The sequence below is a fragment of the Acartia tonsa genome, chromosome 7 (genome assembly GCF_053477335.1).
Source record: "Acartia tonsa isolate MP-2025a chromosome 7, ASM5347733v1, whole genome shotgun sequence".
Classification (NCBI taxonomy): domain Eukaryota; kingdom Metazoa; phylum Arthropoda; class Copepoda; order Calanoida; family Acartiidae; genus Acartia; species Acartia tonsa.
The window spans coordinates 4,574,193-4,593,312 of NC_137266.1; the positions used below are offsets into that span (position 1 = coordinate 4,574,193).

The 19,120-nt window shown below is 32.8% G+C and overlaps 1 protein-coding gene across 1 annotated transcript in view; it reads left to right on the forward strand.

The window, feature by feature from the left end:
• Positions 1-19,120, forward strand: part of LOC145324698 (uncharacterized) — a 69,334-nt gene that overhangs the window by 13,336 nt on the left and 36,878 nt on the right. The window contains exons 6-20 of the mRNA XM_080167289.1: positions 913-956; positions 1,664-1,752; positions 3,898-3,990; positions 5,395-5,482; positions 6,503-6,571; positions 7,188-7,235; positions 9,972-10,025; positions 10,618-10,733; positions 11,419-11,490; positions 12,539-12,607; positions 13,168-13,272; positions 14,461-14,539; positions 15,886-15,929; positions 16,677-16,743; positions 18,388-18,462. Coding sequence (XP_080023415.1) covers positions 913-956; positions 1,664-1,752; positions 3,898-3,990; positions 5,395-5,482; positions 6,503-6,571; positions 7,188-7,235; positions 9,972-10,025; positions 10,618-10,733; positions 11,419-11,490; positions 12,539-12,607; positions 13,168-13,272; positions 14,461-14,539; positions 15,886-15,929; positions 16,677-16,743; positions 18,388-18,462 — 1,112 coding nt within the window. The remainder of the gene's footprint in view (positions 1-912; positions 957-1,663; positions 1,753-3,897; positions 3,991-5,394; positions 5,483-6,502; positions 6,572-7,187; positions 7,236-9,971; positions 10,026-10,617; positions 10,734-11,418; positions 11,491-12,538; positions 12,608-13,167; positions 13,273-14,460; positions 14,540-15,885; positions 15,930-16,676; positions 16,744-18,387; positions 18,463-19,120) is intronic.

Consider the following 19,120-nt stretch of genomic DNA (forward strand, 5'->3'; position numbering starts at 1 on the left):
GGGGGAAGGTACTACCACCCTCCCCCAAGGTAAAATTAAAATTTTTGGAAATTCTTGTGTTAAAAAGTATAGAGAACAAGGACATATGCTACTTTTGATGATACATTAACAAATAAAGGCTGTAAATCCTAAAGGATACTTTTTCGTGGGTCTTACTGTATTTACTTCTGTACTAAGCCTAATACTAAAATCTAGAAAATGTAATGAATATAATCTAAAATAAAAATGGTACAAGGAAAATTGATTTAATATGTTAACAAGAACTATATGGATCAAAGCAACGATAAACAGAAAAAGAAACAAGGATGACAACATCCTTTAGTAACGAAACACAGGAAATTATTGAAAAACGGCCAAAGGGAATTTTTAGTTATCATAAAAAAACAGAGGAAGAAAGAAATAAAATCACGAAACCTAACCTTAAAAACAATCTTTTGTTGAACGAACGACGGACCATCATACAAAGTCAGTTTATATCTTACGCTTTTTGAAAGTGAGTGTATTCACAAAAAATCAATATATTTTAAATAGCAGCCGATATAATCACATTTACAACGGAGCTTTACGGACAGATGGACGGACAGACAAGTACTTTAGTATAACTTGTTATATTTGGAGAAAACTGATGAGCTGAATTTGAATTTACGAATGTGTACACAGTTTCCTCGGTGTTTCCTCATCCTATCTTAATATTTACTACTAGCTAAAAAAATGAATGTAAAAACGATTCATACATTATACATTCAAAATTTTCATTTTTCAAATTTTTTTTTCTTCAAAGTTTGAAGCTTTTTTCGTTAGTAGTAAATATTGAGATAGGATGAGGAAACACAGAAGAAATTGTGTACACATTCGGAAATTCAAATTCAACACATCAGAAAACTACCTTTCTAAAATTCCAATATTTTTTAGGTGTAAATGAACCAGACTTTGAAGGTGATTCCTGGCAGCTACAGGTACAGTTTTAATTTCAATGCTCGGCAACTTTTGGTTGTTAACTTCCTTGGTGTGTGGTCTTAATAAAATGGATTACCGTTAACTTGAAGGCCAACTTTTAGTTATAATCCTATTATATAAAGTAGTAAGCGGGGAGGGTGTCTTAACCCCCCCCCCCCAAAAAAAAAAAAAATATTTTTTACTCTTTTCAAACTCAAATTTAAAATGGGATGAGGTCGACTTTCCCCCCTCATACCTTAGTGCCCCTAGAGGCTTCTAGGGGGCGTGGCCGCTAGTATTATATAAAGTATTAATATCTCACAAACTATTGAACTAATTAAATTCTTCATTCTGCCCCCTATCTCCATCTTTACAACTTTTAAATGAGATTATTATTAACATTCTGCATTAGAATTCTAGCCTTAGAATTTCTTAGCATTTCATAAAATAAAGGAATATGTAAGACTTAGTGAACCCTAATCCGAGGCTAGTCTAAAAAAAATAAATAGGATTTGGCAGACAAGACAATATATGATTACTAGGAGCTAAGCCCGGCCCTGGAGACCTCTAGGGGCACTTAAAGTGTTAATGTTTTCTTGGAGCTATTTATTTCGTGAGGGTGAAGGAATTGACAGACAGACACACAAATATAGACACCCTGTTACTTTAAAATAATGATAGTCTTGCGGTAATATAACAATATAGCGCTAATGAAAATTTAACCTAGGTATCCCCAGAAAATCATCCGATGGCAAATATGAGCATGGACATCATTATCGGAGCTGAGGGGAAACGTGTCACTCTTCCTGGATTTAGGTAAAGTGCTTTCCTCGTATTCATTCGAATCCGGTGGATAGGAACCGGTTCTCATCTATACGAAAAAACTATGTCTAGCATCGTATTTTATCCAGCTTTCTACGAATATAAAAATGTACAATCTTGCTATATATTGTAAGATTTTAATATGATTTTGGTCAGTTATTATAAATTTGGATTTAGATAAAATAAAATTAAGAAACCAAATTAACTGTTTATTAATAACCCGATTAGCCTCAATAAGATTAAAACCAGTTTTTTTAGCCCTTGCCTTCGGCACCTCGGGGTTAAAAAACTAGTTTTAATCTCATAATTGTACATTCTATATCCGCGGAAAGCCGTTTATAATACGGTGAAAAAATAACTATTCCCATTATATGCATTTCTAGAACTGCCCCCCTTACCCCGTCCAAAAAAAATTTAAGAAGATGAAACAGTTTGTGATAGGCCTCACCTCTGCAGGGGGTTATATAACCCTGTCAGTCTACCCATTACCCAATACAACATAACTTAACCTTACCTAAAGTAAAAAAAAAATAAAACCCTTTCGCTCTCATATTTCTAAATTGATTTAATTTTATTTCTAAATTTGATGCAAAATATTTCATTTATATAATTCTTAAAATTTTGTAGCTTGTAAATATTTAAGTAGATTTTGTTAAATAATTTATTCGAAATTTAGCGAAGCTACTCTGCTATTTCTTATATTTTTTGCTATTTTCTTGAGAGAGAGAGAGAGAGAGACAGAGAGACAGAGAGAGAGAGAGAGAGAGAGAGAGAGAGAGAGAGAGAGAGAGAGAGAGAGACAGAGAGAGAGAGAGAGAGACAGAGAGAGAGAGACAGAGAGAGAGAGAGAGAGACAGAGAGAGAGACAGAGAGAGAGACAGAGAGAGAGAGAGAGAGACAGAGAGAGAGAGAGACAGAGAGAGAGAGAGAGATATGGGACAATGGGCTGTTTATTAAACTAGTCCCCAAAGTCTTATAGATATATTTTCTTATTAGTTCGTTTAACAACTTTGGGGAATTTTGATTGGTTGGTTTATTAAGATAAGTGATCAATCGTCTTTACTGCTAAATTTTATGCATATAGGAGGTAATTTTGTGTATCGTCATAGGAGATGTACATCAATTTATCGGCCATTGTCTTTAGATTCCTTTTTAAAAGCGAAGCTTTTCTATAATTAGGGTCGGTCCGTCCGTACGTCCGTCCGTCCGTCCGTCCGTACGTCCGTCCGAGATAGATAGCTTTTATTCGTTAATTTAGGCATGTTAGAATTGTCCTATCGATTTCAAACTTTGCATGGTGATTCCTGTAGTAGTTTGGTACGATTTAGAAAGCGTAGCAACTCTATAATCATTACCAGAATGTCCGTACGTCCATTTTAAACATGTTGATTTTTCTACTTTTTTAACAACAAATTTTCAAGTGTTTTAATTATCCGTTTGATCTGATTTTTGGTATATTGATTCCTGGGACAACAAAGAACAATATTATAAGCGAAGCAACTCTATAATCAAGTTCAAAAATGTAAGTATGTCCATAAACATTATCCTGTTTTTAAGCAGTTTTTTAACAAATTTACCTACAATTTTGATTCGACATTTATACATTTATGTTCCGATTTTTCAGTTCAGATACTATACAAGTGTTAATGTCCGTTTGTCCTACCGTTTCAGTGCTTCGCTTTTATGGATGTTGTCATCCTTGTTTCCTTGTGTTTATGTGTGTTCATTTTTGCTTGTATTTTGATTTATACAACGTTTGTGAAATTTTATAAGCTTATTACATATTTTTAAAAGCGAAACTTTTCTATAATTAGGGTCGGTCCGTGCGTACGTCCGTAACGGATAGCTTTTTTCGTAAATTTAGGCACGTTAGAATTGTCCTATCGATTATAAACTTTGCATGATGATTCCTGTAGTAGATAGGTACGGTTTAGAAAGCGAAGCAACTCTATAATCGTTACCAGAATGTCTGTATGTCTATTTTAAACATATTGATTTTTTTACTTTTTAAATAAAATTTTTTTATGTGATATAATCATCAAATTGATTTGATTTTTGGAGTACAGATTTGTATTGCAATGAGGTACAACATCAAATGGATTTTAAATATAAAATTTGACGATTTTTTTCACATTTTAGGAGAAAAGAATTCCGTGGAAAGCTGGCTATAGCTATAACAGCTAACTTTATCAACAAGAGAACAACGGCTGAAGCAGTTGTAGAAGAAATTAGGTAAAATGTATTTCTCGTATTCATTTGAATCCGGTGGATAAGAACCGGTTCTCATCCATACGAAAAAAAACTATGTCTAGCATTGTATTATATCCAGGTTTCTTCGAATATAAAAAAAGTACAATCATAAGATTGAAACCAGTTTTTTTAGCAGGTACCTCGGGGCTTAAAAGAACTGGTTTTAATCTAATAATTATACATCCTATATCCGCGGAAAGCTGTTTATAATACGATGCGAGAAATAACTATTCCTGTGTTGCTTCCAATCCGTTTCTTCGCTGCTGGATTAAAACTGGTTCTGAGCCATAGTCCAGACGGAGTAAAACATTTAGAAGTACCAAAGAAAAATTTTCCCTTAAAAAATAAAAATTATGAAATTTTAATTAAATTCTATTGAAAACAAATGAAAAAAAAATATTTAAAAAAAAATTGGAAAAACCTACATAAAAAGTAACAGAAAGTCTGCAGGAGTGTCTGTCCATACTGAAGTTAACCGCTAAACTGTTTTGGTTCTCCTTTTCCATCGGTCCTTGCAAGGTTTATAAGGATGGGTACCACCACCCTCTCAAGAGAATATGCCCTAAGATTGAACTTTATAATTCCTTTAATATGGACAAAGAATAGGAAAATGATAAATTCCAAGATTGGAATTTTAAATTTCAGGAAATGACGTTTTGAAATTTGTCAAAAGAGCTTAGTTCAATCAAAAATAAAATGCTATAACAATTTTAGATAGTTATTTATCTCATCGTATTAAAGACAGCTTTTGGATCTACTGCAGTTCATGGTAAAATATTGCTGGTAAGCAATATTTTCAAAAATCTATGAATTTTAAAGGCTGCTAGCTGCCAAACGGCTGAACGTACAGATCATACCCGCACACCATTTTAAGCGGCATAAGAAGGCCTACAAATAATTTGAAATAGCCAAGATCCAATGATGCACAGGGAAAGCTTCACTGAAGAAAAAACGGATAAAATAGGTCTTTTTCGCGCATTTCTCTGCACTGCATTATTGCTTTATGGCTATTCCAGATTATTTGTAGGCCTTCTTATGCAGCTTAAAACAGTGTGCGGGCATGATCTGTACGTTCAGCCGTTTGGCAGCTAGCAGCCTTTAAAATTCATAGATTTTTTGGAAATATTGCTTAACAAGATCCCAGCTTTTCCCGGAGATTATACGAAAAATTTAAGATTAAAACCAGTTGAACCGAGGGTACAAAGGCCCTGGCAGACCAAACTTGTATGAATTTATGATTTAGAAAAAAATATTTGTGGAAAATTGCCTGTAACATATGCTATACATGATTTTTATGTACCGGTTTTAATTCAGCGGATGTTAATCGGTTTCGAAGACATGGTTAAAAAATGTTTTTTTTTTAGTTTAAAAAATTCCTTTTTTTAGTGGCGTAGCTTTTGTATACAAGCAGGATTTCTTCAACACACTTTATGAGGAGTTAGGCATTGCACTGGAAAATATTGTCTATTATAAGGTAATATATATTTTTGTTAGCAAAGCTACTCTATAATTAGTATTTTACTCTACATCCTCAGACATAAAGCTGTTCTTTACAGTGCCCCTAGCATCTTTTTAACAGCTTTTTAACAGCCTACATTCATTAGAAAAAATATATTTTTTCTTAAACATTTTTCCTCAAAGGTTTTTACCATATCTATAATACAAAGTAGAACGATGTCTGTCTGTCTGTTTGTCTGTTTGTAGCGAAGGATCTCGCAAACCGCAAAAAACCTATCGGGTTCTCCTTTACAGGGTAGCTTCTCATAGGTCCCGGGAAGGTTTATAACTTTTTTCTTGGGGGATGGGACACCCCTAACCCCCCAAAACATAAAAAATACCCCCCCCCCCCCGAAAAAAAATAAGTTTTAAAAAAATTTTCTTTAAAATTTAAAACACGAAAAATTTGTTTGATAAAACCTCTTGGGGCAAAGCCCCTAGAGGCTAGGGGCGAAGCCGCTAGTATAAATACAAGCGGCTATGCCCCTATCATCCAGGGCTCTGTATTCAAAAGAGCAGAGAGGATAAATTAAAAATAGCTTTAAACCATCCATAGATATATAACCACATCGGTTTAATATTTGAGATCTTAAGCTTCAGACTAAAAAAATACTACTTTAAATTTTAAGGCATTCTGAATAGACATTCTAAAATGATCCAAATAATAGAGGTCACTTGTCATAAAAGGTACATTTATGACAAATGTTTTTAACTTTTTATGACTATATGACAAATGTATTTTTGACAAACGTACCTTTATGACAAATGTATCTTTATGAAAAACGTACCTTTATGACAAATGAACTTTTATGACAAACGTACAATTATGACAAATGTGTTTATGACAAATAATTTTATGACAAGTGTACTTTTATGACAAGTGTACTTTTATGACATACATTTTATGACAAGTGTATTTATCACAAAAAATACTAAGCCCAAAAAAAGGTCAAAGAAAATTCAATGAATCTTCAATAATCAACTATTTAAACTTTAGGATGAAACTCATTATTTTGTAATGACTACCAAGAAACACAGTTTACTTGATAGGAAAGTTCTTAAAAAGGTAAAAAATAAGTTTTACTATAAGTTAGGGTTTGCCCGGATACCCGGCCATTTTCAATATCCGGCCGGATAACCGGATATTGAGACTATCCGCATATCGGATATCCGGCTGACTTTTTATGCCAGATATCCGGTAACTTGCCAGATATCCGGCCGTAACCTGATATCGGGCATTAGAAATCATCCGGATATCCGGCCACAAAAGTATCCGGCCCAACCCTTTTGTAAGCAAAGCTCCTCTATAAACTGTATCTGTCTGTCTTAGGCTACTATGTAGGTAACTATTTCTGCATGTTTTTAATGCTTTTTATTACTTTTAAAAATGAAAACAGTTTTCTTTATAGAGAAGTAGAAAGCATCATTTAAGTAAAAACTATGTATGCTTTTATTTAGTCTAAATCTACTGTTTTTGGAATGACCGTTTAAATTTATTCGTCTTGTAAGCCGCGACTAAGTATCAATTTAAAAACATAATTCATAACATGCCTAAATTAACAAAAAAAGTGCTATCAGTTACGGACGTACAGACGGACCGACCCTAATTAAAGAAAAGATTCTCTTTTAAAAATTGATCCAAGAATCATTATAACATAGTATTATATCACTGTTTTTTTCAGGATTTGAAGGATCCCATTGCATTGCTGCATCCAAACAACGTCAACAAGGTGAGTTAATTAACTGTATAATAGTTTACTGTCATATTTTCGCCAAAAATATTGGTTTTATTGACATTGATATTTATAGACAAAATTATACAGGGTGCGCCACATAAATCCGGACTTTTTCTTATTTTTAAAAAAATGAACATAAAATCGTCAATTTCAAAGATTTTATTGAATTTTAAAAACTGGGAAGTAAACTAGCTATATGACTATTAGATTATTCAATAAAATCGCCGCCAGCCTCAATCACCGCCTCTACCCGCCCCCTGAACCGCCCCCAGACCCTGGTCACCATGTCCCTGTCCAAGCTGGCGAAGTTCTCCTTCATAGTGGCAATGCGGGAGGTCTTTGTGGTATGGGCGCGTCTATTGGTTCATGCTTTAATGGCGCTCCAGGCCCAAAAGTCAATTGGATGAAGATCGGGGCTGCTGGGAGGCCATATCTCCTTAGGGACGTGAATAACTGCAGGATCCAAATTCACCCATCTTTCAAGCTACCCTTCGACACGGCGGCTCTCATTTGGGCCACAATTAAGCTAGAACAACGTGCAATACCTTTTTGGAAATGGCATGAAGATTAAGCTAGGGTTATTATCGCAACACATAGTCTAAAACGAGTTTTAAGGTTACAAATGGGCCCATGTAGTCGAGAACCGAGAAATTTTCAAGAATTTTCACGATTTTTGATGTTTCACTTTGATGGAGTACTACGGCCAAGCCATTTCAGATAGAGAGCTCTAGTCTTTTTTAGTGTCTTACTTATGTATCTAACAGTATCCCCAGCAAGTTGTATAACTCTACCTCACCTACAGATGGGCTGAGGTCAGATTTAGTGGGCCCTAGTCAAGAATCCAGGGTAAACTATCAGCGCGTTTCGATTCTGCCATGTTGAGCATAAGCGCTGCCAGCTTGGAGAACACGTCCTCCATCGTCTAAAAATTTTTATGGGCAAAAAGATAACTACCCAAGCTTTTTATAGTGTGGTCAAACGTCATGATTGGTCAAGTAGTTTTGGTGCTATGGCCGTTTGAAAAAAGTCCGGATTTATGTGGCGCACCCTGTATTCTTATTTTGGCCGAATAATGGCTGATTTATTGAAACAAGTAGGATCCAATAATAAGGAAGCTAGTTGAAAGTTAACACTGTTGGGAGGCCAGATGAAAAAAAGTTTATTTTAGTGTTATGCAAAAATGACTTTGCAATTGTATCAGTAAGTAGGTCTAATTACACCCTTTTTTACAAATTTTAAAATCCAACTAAATATAATTTTTGAGAAAATTAGATTTGAAAATTTTAAGTTTAATTTTCATCCCCTAGGAGTTACCGAACTATCATGACAAGAAAAGCAAAAATTATTAATTTAAAGTTTTGAACAAGTTTGCTTTTATAAAGTTCTTCATAAAACCACTCCTAGAGGGAGTTAATCAATAGCCATTTTTATCAGTTGCTTTGATATGGTCACGGAAATTTAACACTAAAATAAAAAGGAAAGAAAATGATAGAAGAAAGTAAAAAAAATCAATCAACATATGAATATATGTACATAAGAAAACTCTTTAATATTTTTTTCTAGCAAAAAAAGCTTTAAATATACCAAATAATTATAAAGATGAAAATTTAGTTATTCCAGCCAATATCTAAAGTTGCATTACAGAAAGACAAAAGAACGACAGACACAAGTACTTATAGAAAAGTTCTGCTTCAAAAAAATTGTATTAGATTATTTTTAGATTTGATTTGTAGCCTTCAAATCCGCAATTTTTATTTTCTTTTAGAAAATTTAAATTTAATTTAAAAGCTATAAATGAAATGTGATTTCTATAAAAATTTATATAAAAACGTCATTTGATTTCCGTATTGTAAGTAAAAAGTAATTTAACCAAGGATGACAACATCCATAAGTAACATTTTACAAAAAAAAAACTTTAATGGACATACGGACAAAGGTCATTATAGAGCAAATTTTCATGGGTCATAAAAAAGAGGGAGGGCTAGAAGAAAAAAGAGAGCAATATGATAAATAATCCCAAAATCTTTATATTTCAAAATATAACTGTTTTTATAACAGACTTACGGACCAAATACGATTTATACTGGATTCTCTATAGTGATAAGTTTCTTCACTTTAAAGACTATCTATATCAAATAGCAGCCGAGAAAATCACATTTTACCCTCAGCATTATGGACTAACGGCCGGACTGACAGACTACAATGAATAAAAAACAGAAAATCTTGGTGCACTCCCCCTTATTTTTTATATAACTCCAAAACTAACCCTTCTTCCATCTACTACTGTTTTTAACTTTAAACACACAAACTTTACGGATTTTACCAGAAACCTACCTCTCCCTTTATAATAAAAAAAAATATTAGAAAGCTGATCAAATCAGACAGCTAGACAAACGGTCATTAGCCAATATATTACATAATAGAGCGGCATTGCTTGTATCAAGAAATAATATATTCGACATCATTATATCGTAAAATTATACATATTTACAATTTGAGGCGTAATTATAAGGATTGCACGCTCATAGAATAATAGGAAAAAATCAAAAAAAGACAATACTTTTAAAGGGGGGGGGGGGGGCGAGATGATGTTTAAAATTAACTTATGAGCTTCTTGATTATAGAGTTGTTACGTTATTTAAATTTTACCAAATCAATTATGAATTTCTTTATTTTGATTTTCAATTTTGCTTGTTGTCAAACTTGTAAATTTCTCTAATTTTTTTATAGGAGAATCTGTACAATTATATTCGTGACGCTTGTGACTACTGCACAGACTATCAGGTATTTATATTGGAGCTATGCTACCTGAAGATATTATCATCCTTGTACAACATGATTTTAGGCTTTGACATTTTGGAGAAGATTCTTTAATTACAAATTACAAATTGTTCTATTTTTGGTTTTAGCCGAAAAACTAAAAGGGCCTTTTTTCCTAAAATTTCTACAATTATATTTTATCCCATTTTTGGTCTAAATGATAAATTGGTATAAGCATTACATTTACTAATTGTGTCATAAGAACGGATTTTTTAAAAATGACTTCTATTATTAATGAAAAGGTTGATGGAATAGTTATTTCCCACATTGTATTATAAACGGCTTTCCGCGGATATAGAATGTACAATTATGAGATAAAAACTATTTTTTTTAGCCCCGAGGTGCTGAAGGCACTGGCTAAAAAAAACTGGTTTAAATCTTATGATTGTACATTTTTATATTTGTAGAAAGCTGGATATAATACGATGCTAGACATAGTTTTTTTCGTATGGATGAGAACCGGTTCCTATCCACCGGATTCGAATGAATACGAGAAAAGTTATTTGTTTCCCTCAAGATGCTACAATGAACTCATGTATGCTCTTTTTTTTCCTAGTTGCCAAGCCTTGAGTTTGCGCTGAACCACTACGAGCAGCCGGATGTGGCTCTGTTTGATTTCACCAGCATGTTCGCCTCCGGCAATGCTTCTCATGTCATTGAGAGGAAAAATAGGTAAACTTATGATTAGGGCTAGGCCGGATATCCGGTTTGGCCGGATATCCGGTCATTTTCAATATCCGGCCGGATACCGGATATTAAAACTATCCGGTTATCCGGCCGGATATCCGGTAATTTGCCGGATATCGAACGTTGGCCAGATATCCGGTCGGAACCGGATATCCGGCATTAGAAGTCAGCCGGATATCCGGTATCCGGCCAAAAAATATCCGGCCCAACCCTACTTATGATGTAATATGGTCTTGGTAACCAGGAACGTCCAAGCTTTTTATTTTGAGGAGGAAAATTGAGGGATTTTAAAGGTTTGAAAGAGGTAATCTAGAGTTTTTTCTAAAAGTTTTAAGGGGGGTTAAAATAAACGGTTTTAAGTTTGAGGGGGACTACCCCACCCCCCCCCCCCCCCCTCCAACCATTGGACGTCTATGTAGGAAACGTTTTGGCTTAGTGTCGGATTTAAATCTGGATACAACGAGTCATACTTAAGACGTTAAAAATGGTACCCACTGCTGCTGCTGCTATAGGAACGTGAAAAAGGTCGTTTATTCAAAGGGATGGTTGTCTGTTTAGTTCCACTGTTCCTTATAATTAAGTGTTTTATTATAAAGCATATTATGCTAATTTAATCAATTTCCATACAATCTAATTATTTTTACAGTTCACTAATTTTGATTTGATTTAGTCAGTTGTTGTTTGGACTTGTGGGTGACGGCTTGCTGGAACCTTTCTGGCCAACTGGAACGGGTATTGCCAGGTATAGTTGCAGTATACAATCTTTTGAAAATTCTAAATTGACTTTTGATTCTGTGATAAATTCACTGTGTGAAAAAGTCTTTGATACTTCTTAGTTATTTATTGAAATATATTTCGATGGACATTGCACCCTCTCCAGTCTAATTAACATAAATCATATCAATTTAATTAACATATTAAAAGATAGGTAAAAATAAAGAAATTATAGAACTATAAAGGCAGAAAATGTTGCTAAAAAAAGAAGAAAATAATATGATCAACCTTGAGTTTAGTTGGATGTTAAAAGTAAACTGAAAGGGATTTTTTAGCAAGAGACAATAATCAGCAGGGAGGGGGGGGGGGGTGTTTAAAAATACATCAATTTAATATTTAACATTTCTCTATAAAAAAAAACTATTTTCTTTTTTATTAAATTATCAATCAAAATTAAAGTTTACTTTTATTGATAAAGTATTTAGAATTAGGTTATGCTGCATAGGTATTGCATTGCTTATAGCCATTAGAGGCTTATAAATCAAACCTAAGTATAACATCACCTTAAAACAAAAAAATCCCAAAAGAATTATCTTCTAGAGGGTCCAACTTAATCAATCTGTTATTCCAGAGATCATTTGAATCAGACAAACAAGCTTACAAAGTAAAGTTATAACTTAACATATTTTTTTTTTGCTGTATAGTTTTTGTGAAATTTTATTTAGACATATCCTATCCTATTATATAAAGTAGTAAGCTTTTTTGTCTGTAGCGAAGGATCTCGCTAACCGCTGAACCGATCGGGTTCTCCTTAACAGGGTAGCTTCTCATAGGTCTCAGGAAGGTTTATAACTATTTTGGGAGAGGGTCCCACCACCCTCCCAAGAGAAATCACTTTTTTTTACGTAGAGACTTGAACACAACAAGTTATTTAAAAAAAAAATAAGGGGCCATTAGAGGCCTTTAGGGGCGTAGCCGCTAGTTATACAAAAAGGGGGTTAAAAAAGGGGAATGGTAAAGTAAAAATAACAATTTGTTGACGAAATAAATCTTGATTAATCATTTTATATGTTTAGGGGATTTCTTGGAGTGATGGATTGTTGCTGGATGATTAAACAATGGGCTTCTGGAGATTTGACTCCCAGGTATTATTTATCAGTTAAGGCTGGGCCGGATATCTGGTCATTTATATCAATATTCGGCCGGATACCAGATAATGAAACTAAACTATCCGAATATCCGGTTATCCGGCCGGATATCCAATAATTTGCCGGATATCGGACCATTTTCAATATACGGCCCAACCCTAATTTATCTTAACCTCGTATAAAAGCAAAAGGATATCTATCTGTCTATCTGTGTGTATGTGTTTTCCAAAGGATCTTGCTAACTACTGGAAAGATATGGTTCTCCTTTACAATGTAGCTTTTTATAGGTCCAGTGGTGATTTTAAGCTCAACCATATAACGCCTCCCCTTAAAAAACTAAGGAGGTGAAATATAATAAAGAATTGGATAAAAATGGGAATGTTAAAAACAGTGTATTAGAGACAAAAAAACCAGACGTACAAACATACCATAAATATAATGTAGATTCCATTCTAAAAGTCAAACAATGGTCAATCCAACAAAACCTTGTGTTTGAAATTCTGCCTTTGGTGTCTGTCAAAAAAGAGAAGATAAACCTAAACATTTGTATATTTTAGTGAAGTAATGGCAGAAAGAGAATCTATTTTGAAGCTACTACCACAAACCACGCATGAAAATATCACTAAAGACTACAAAAATGTTTCCATACTTCCTAAAACAAGGTATTTTTGTAGCGAAGCTGCTCTATAAATTGATTATATTATCTATATGTTTCCATACTTCCTAAAATGTTTCCATACTTCCTAAAAAATGTTTCCATACTTCCTAAAATGTTTCCATACTTCCTAAAATGTTTCCATACTTCCTAAAATGTTTCCATACTTCCTAAAATGTTTCCATACTTCCTAAAAAATGTTTCCATACTTCCTAAAATGTTTCCATACTTCCTAAAATGTTTCCATACTTCCTAAAAAATGTTTCCATGCTTCCTAAAATGTTTCCATACTTCCTAAAATGTTTCCATACTTCCTAAAATGTTTCCATACTTCCTAAAATGTTTCCATATTTCCTAAAAAATGTTTCCATACTTCCTAAAATGTTTCCATATTTCCTAAAATGTTTCCATACTTCCTAAAAAATGTTTCCATACTTCCTAAAATGTTTCCATACTTCCTAAAAAATGTTTCATACTTCCTAAAATGTTTCCATATTTCCTAAAATGTTTCCATACTTCCTAAAAAATGTTTCCATACTTACTAAAATGTTTCCATACTTCCTAAAAAATGTTTCCATACTTCCTAAAATGTTTCCATACTTCCTAAAAAATGTTTCCATACTTCTTAAAATGTTTCCATACTTCCTAAAACAAGGTATAAATTGTATTTTTGTAGTAAAGCTGCTCTATAAATTGATTATATTATCTATATGTAAGTCTGCAACGGGAGAAAAATAAAACTAATAAAGACACACAGCTGAAATTTCTCTTTTAAATGAAATTGAGATTTACTCGGTTGATACATAAGGACTTCATGGCAATTAAAGATTTAGTTGTCTAGGGAAGATAGATAGATAGATGTATTTCAACATAAGCATACAAAATGATAATAATATTTCTTACACATATGATTATGATCTGGCTCAAGATAATTTTGGAGGTGGTAGATTTACTAAGAGAAAAGGTTTATAATATCTTAAGGGCTTTAAGATGGTAATAAATGATTATAAACAATTATACCCCTCATGTAGATTAAAGCAATTGGTTGAAACGTTTGGGCAAAAATCAAAATTTAATAAAAGTTTCTAAAGTTTGAAAGCCAACTTTAGATACATGTGTATTAAAAAGTACAATGTTCCCTTCATATCTGGTTATATACATATCTATGTATGTTTTAATCATTCTTTTGTGCCAGGTATCCAAACTTGAACAGTACACTGTACGCGCCATTCCAAGTTGAACATCTTTACGACAGTGACACTCCAGAAAATAAGGTAACTTTAATAGTATTGGGGACAGGTTTCTGCAGATACTAAAATATAAAATAATAAGATTTAAACAAGTGCAGTGTTGGTAACCAGGGCTAACAAAACCGATAATAATTTTCATCATTTCTATATTCGTGGAAAATTGTCTGTAATTCGATGCTATATATGATTTTTCAGTACAACTGAGAACCAGTTCTAATCCAGCGGATATTAATGGGTTTCGAAGCCATACTGGAAAAAATGTTCTAACTTTAATAGGGAAACAAGAATGACAACATCCATAAAAAGTGCAGCACAAAAAATCATGTAGGGACAAGCAGACAAAGAAAGTTATATAGCAGATGTTTAGTGATCATAAGAAGGAGGGAAGGAAAAATTATAAAGTATTAAAGCATAAATTCTTTTAATTAGACTGATAGATACACCCTTATCTTAGATAATATTCGCTTCATTAATTAACAAAGACTTTGTATAATGTAAATAGATATTTTTTAAAAATCCTTCTTTGTTTGAATTTTATAGTTTTCAAGAAGTAAAATTGGAACAATAAAATTTATTAAAATTTCCAAGAAGGAAACTTATGCAAACAAAGTACTTGCGTCATTTAGTTACGTTTTTAGAAGCGTAGCTACTCTAATACCAGGGTATGTTCGTACGTCATTCTATACGGATTATGCGAAGATGATTAAAGTCCCTCCACAGATTATGACGTCATACGATAAAATAACCAATTAGAGGCTAGCATAAATTTTATCATTGCATTGGTCAATTACAGTGTATACTGGCCTCTCATTGGCTATTTTATCGTATGACGTCATAATCTATAGAGGGACTTTGATCATCTTTGGATTATGCAATTGAAACACTTACATGCCAAATAAATTTCTATGTAATTATAGGTCATATTTACTTTTTAGTGATTACAAAACAACATGTATCAATATTTGAAAAATCAATTATCTATCTACATACAATTTGAAATAATTTATAGCCTATAAATATTCTTCTTCCTAATGTAAAAGTCTTTTCTTCTAAGCCTATAGATTATTTTTATGATTGAGATACTTAAAGATATAATTGCTCTTAATTTAACAGATTTACATAAATATCAAAATAATCCTTAATATCATTTAATAACCTTTTTGGGAATTTAAATGAATGAACAAAAAAAAATTTAATGATTCATATAATATGCTGATAAAATATATATATTTAAGTAACATCAAATTAACAATATCATATCACAAACATGTTTTTTTTAAATATTTGGTTCAAATGTCTGAATTAAAATGACAATTTGTGTCTTTTTGACTTTAACAAGGCGTTTGACACAATCTTTCTTATTGTTTTAGGATGTGCCGCGTTATGCCCACAAGAGCTTTAAAGAATTAGCAACACAGGAAAAAACTATTATAACACGTAGCGCATCCGCTTGTCGCCGGAGAGGTGGCAGGTTCGAATCTCGGGCCGACCCCGCGTCATAACTTAAGACGTTAGAAACGGTTCCTACTGCTGCTATGTCAGGTGCGCGACATAAATAGTAATATTAGGGGGAATGCTTTGGCCCATAAACAGGCGCAACTCAATACTATGCACAGTTGGGACTTCTCAGACAAAGGTCGTGCAATCAAAAGGTTGGTTGTCTGGTGGATGTTTCTAAACCTAATATCCTTGGGTGTTGGAGTATCACATCCCATTACACGTAGATGATGCTCTGGATTATCTAGATGATCACTTCACTCAAAGGAGAATCGCGCCCTTACGAGGTAATGGTAAATATATATAATTTTCTGACTTTGGTAGCATATAATAAAATAGTGTCCAAACTTTTCAACCAATTTCTTAATCTACATAATGGTTTATTTTGTTTATCTTTATTGGGGATGTACATCAATTTTTTCTCCACAAAATTCAAAAATTACTTTACTATTAATTATCTAATCACTTTTGTGAAATAGCAAAAAATAAATAGCTTTTTTTTGTATAAAACTTTACTATTATAAAATATTATTTTTTCGAACATTATAAACAAAATTTCAGTAAAGAGAAACATGAATGTTTTTACTTTATTCATATTTTGGTGAAACAATTATGTATTCTATATGGATTTTTGGTTGAAATAAATAATATTTTTTTCTCCACAACAGTTTAGCATGAAAAAGAAAATGGCGCTTTCCAAAATGCCGGTTAATTCGAGTATGAGATTTCAGGTAAGTTTTTTTTAGTAAAGAAGCTACTCTAAAATTCACTTTCTCAGTCCATCAGTCAAAAGTCTGTAATTCTAAGGGGTAAATTTGATTTTCTCTTCTGCTATTGTAGATAAAAATCTGAAATTTTTAGTGAAGATTCCTAGGATTTGTGGATATCTAGTCTATACATTGTTTTGTCCGTCTATCAGTTGATCATGCTTTAAAAGATATAAACCTCATTCTTTATAGGTTTTATAGTTTTTCTTTGAGTTTTTGCGAATTCTCTCTCGCGGCGTTTTATGGTTTTTGTCGACTTAAATGCTATGAAATGGTGGTTATTATAGACTTAGTATCCACATTCCATTTTTTCAATGACATTTATGTGTGTATGTGTGTTGGATGATTTATTAACACGCGACAAATGCATGACGTTACACAAAAAAAATGACTTCTTCTACGTTTTACTTTTAAATACTGTTGTATAATGGTGTAACAACTAATGTTTAAAGTTTTTGTTTGTTTATAAAATATTCAAAAAGCATAACTTTGTGTTTGCATGTACATGTTTGGAATTTTTCTTTTTATATGAATTAGGAGCTAAGATACTCTACAACTAAGCCTTGTCAGTCAGTCTGTCCTTGAGGATTAAGTATACAATGTTTTTTTTTAATGCTTATAGACATTTCTGGGTTTTTTTTCCTTCCACTTTTTTCCTCTCTTATGATTTCTTGATGACTAGTGATAAAATGCCGTTTCTCGCGGTAGTACGCGGTCATAGGCAACGTTGGAAGGGTGGCGTGAATTTCAGATCTCAGATTTCGCGATTTGAGAAAAATTAATTTGTATATCATAACGAATTAAATAATCTTGCAAGCATCGCTTTTATCCTATAGAGAAAAAAAGTAAACCAACCAGCCAAAACTGAGTTCTGACATTTGCGTCACCCTTCCAACATTACATATGTTCGCGTACGACTGCGTGAAACGGCATTTTATTCCTAGTCATCTGATTTCTTACTCATATATTTTGCCATAATATCGCAACTATTGGATTTATTTCTTGTTGTCTCTGAAGTTAATGCAGAATATAAAAAAAAACAGCAAAGAAAGAAACCTCCAAAGTGGCAAAGTTAAAAATTGTTAATATTTTAGCTCTGGTACCATTGACGCGCGGTAAAATTTTCAGGAATCAAACATTACCAAAAAAATTTAATTTTAAAATCTTCAATCGCGCGGCAAAATGGATAAATGTACTTACATGCTATGTTTGGACATAATGATAATCATAATATGAACGCCAATACATAATCTAATAGTTATTTATCACATCGTATTATAGACAGCTTTCCGCGAATATTGAATTGAAAAATTAAAGATTAAACCAGTTTTGCTAGCCTCGAGGGGCCGAAAACTAGGGCTAACAAAACTGGTTTTTATCTTTTAATTTTTATTTTGATATTTGTTGGAAATTGCCTGTAATACAATGCTATGCATAATTTTTCAGTACTTTTCAGGGAGAAAGCATAAGTGTCACGTGTGACGTCATAAAAATGAGTGACTGAATATCCATCCATCTCTTTTTTAAGGGGGTTTCTTTCCCACTTCTCCTCTCATGTCCCTTATTTTTATGACGTCACTTTCTTCATTTACATTTGATTAAATCTAGGATGGAAATCGGAGGAGCCAGCCTACAGTTCAGGAGGAGGAAGAACCAAGAATAAAGCCATCTGATCTTTATAGGGTACATTTTAGTTATTTTATCAAAATAGCCTAAAACCAACCGAAGACTTAATTATAAAAATAACAGGCCTAAAACCATCATTGGAATAGTTATTTCTCGCATCGTATTATAAACGGCTTTCCGCGGATATAGAATGTACAATTATAAGATTAAAACCAGTTTTTTTTAGCCCCGAGGTGCCGAAGGCACGGGCTGAAAAAAACTGGTTTTAATCTTATGATTGTACATTTTTATATTCGTAGAAAGCTGGATATAATACGATGCTAGACATAGTTTTTTCGTATGGATGAGAACCGGTTCCTATCCACCGGATTCGAATGAATAGGTGAAAACAAATTATTTCTTCCTGTTCTTATCATAGATAAAAATATCAGAAAAAGTTAAAATAAATATGTATGTAATATCTAAACTTTGATGATTAAGATTAATAGCATATTAATTAATTTTCTTGAACTACTTTTTCTTTTCCTTATATCAGGTTATTTAACTTTGATATAACTTTTATGCTAATTAAGTACAATTAATGAAATTAGGGAAATTTTATAACGTTATATACAAACATTTTTTAGAATGTTTGTTTAAACCCCCACCTCTTCCTTATTTTTAAAATAAATTGAAATAAGCGTTGGAGAGGGGGGGGGGTTAGTTTATTCTTTAT